The following is a 592-nucleotide window of genomic DNA, read 5'->3' as shown; positions in this document are numbered from 1 at the left end:
ATACACCCCGTTCAAGCGCCATCTTCGCTAGTAATGCAATACTTTGTATCGTTTTCCCTAAACCCATTTCATCAGCTAGAATACAGTTCGCGCCAGCACAATGCAAACGAAACAACCAATCTACGCCTTCGGCCTGATATTCCCGCAATCGAGCACGAAGCAAACGAGATAGAGGCAGAGGATTCACAACCTGCTGCTGCTGCTGCTGCTGCTGCTGCTGCTGCTGCTGCTGCTGCTGTTGCGGAGGAGGAGGAGGAGGAGGAGGAGGGGGAGGTGGCTGCAGTAGCAGCTGCTCCTCCTCCTGCTCCTGTTGCTGCTGCTGCTGCTGCTGCTGCTGCTCGGGTTTCAACCCTTGGCGGTTTTTCTTTGCTTTCGCTTTGCCATTCTCTGCTGCAGCCTCGGAAACCTCGCTTTCCTGCTTCACCTTCAACTTCTGCTGCTGCTGCTGTTGCTGCTGCTGCTGCTGCTGCTGCTGCTGCTGCTGCGGAGAGGAATCTGAAGACCTGCCCCCAGCATCAAGCTTTGCTGCTTCCCCCTGACGCCGCCGCTTCGGTGATCGCAGCCCCTCTGTATCATCAGCTGGTTTCTCCCT

General features: G+C 56.2%; 1 protein-coding gene across 1 annotated transcript in view; it reads right to left on the bottom strand.

Annotated features, from left to right (window-relative positions):
* EMH_0029150 (SNF2 family N-terminal domain-containing protein, putative) overlaps window positions 1–592 on the bottom strand; it is a gene marked incomplete at both ends in the record, with an annotated part of 8,864 nt that overhangs the window by 2,947 nt on the left and 5,325 nt on the right. The window contains 1 exon segment of the mRNA XM_013494252.1: window positions 117–503. Coding sequence (XP_013349706.1) covers window positions 117–503 — 387 coding nt within the window.

The sequence above is a fragment of the Eimeria mitis genome, genomic scaffold, assembly GCF_000499745.2.
Source record: "Eimeria mitis Houghton genomic scaffold, Emh_scaff1090, whole genome shotgun sequence".
Classification (NCBI taxonomy): domain Eukaryota; phylum Apicomplexa; class Conoidasida; order Eucoccidiorida; family Eimeriidae; genus Eimeria; species Eimeria mitis.
This window is presented reverse-complemented; position numbering and strand designations above follow the sequence as displayed.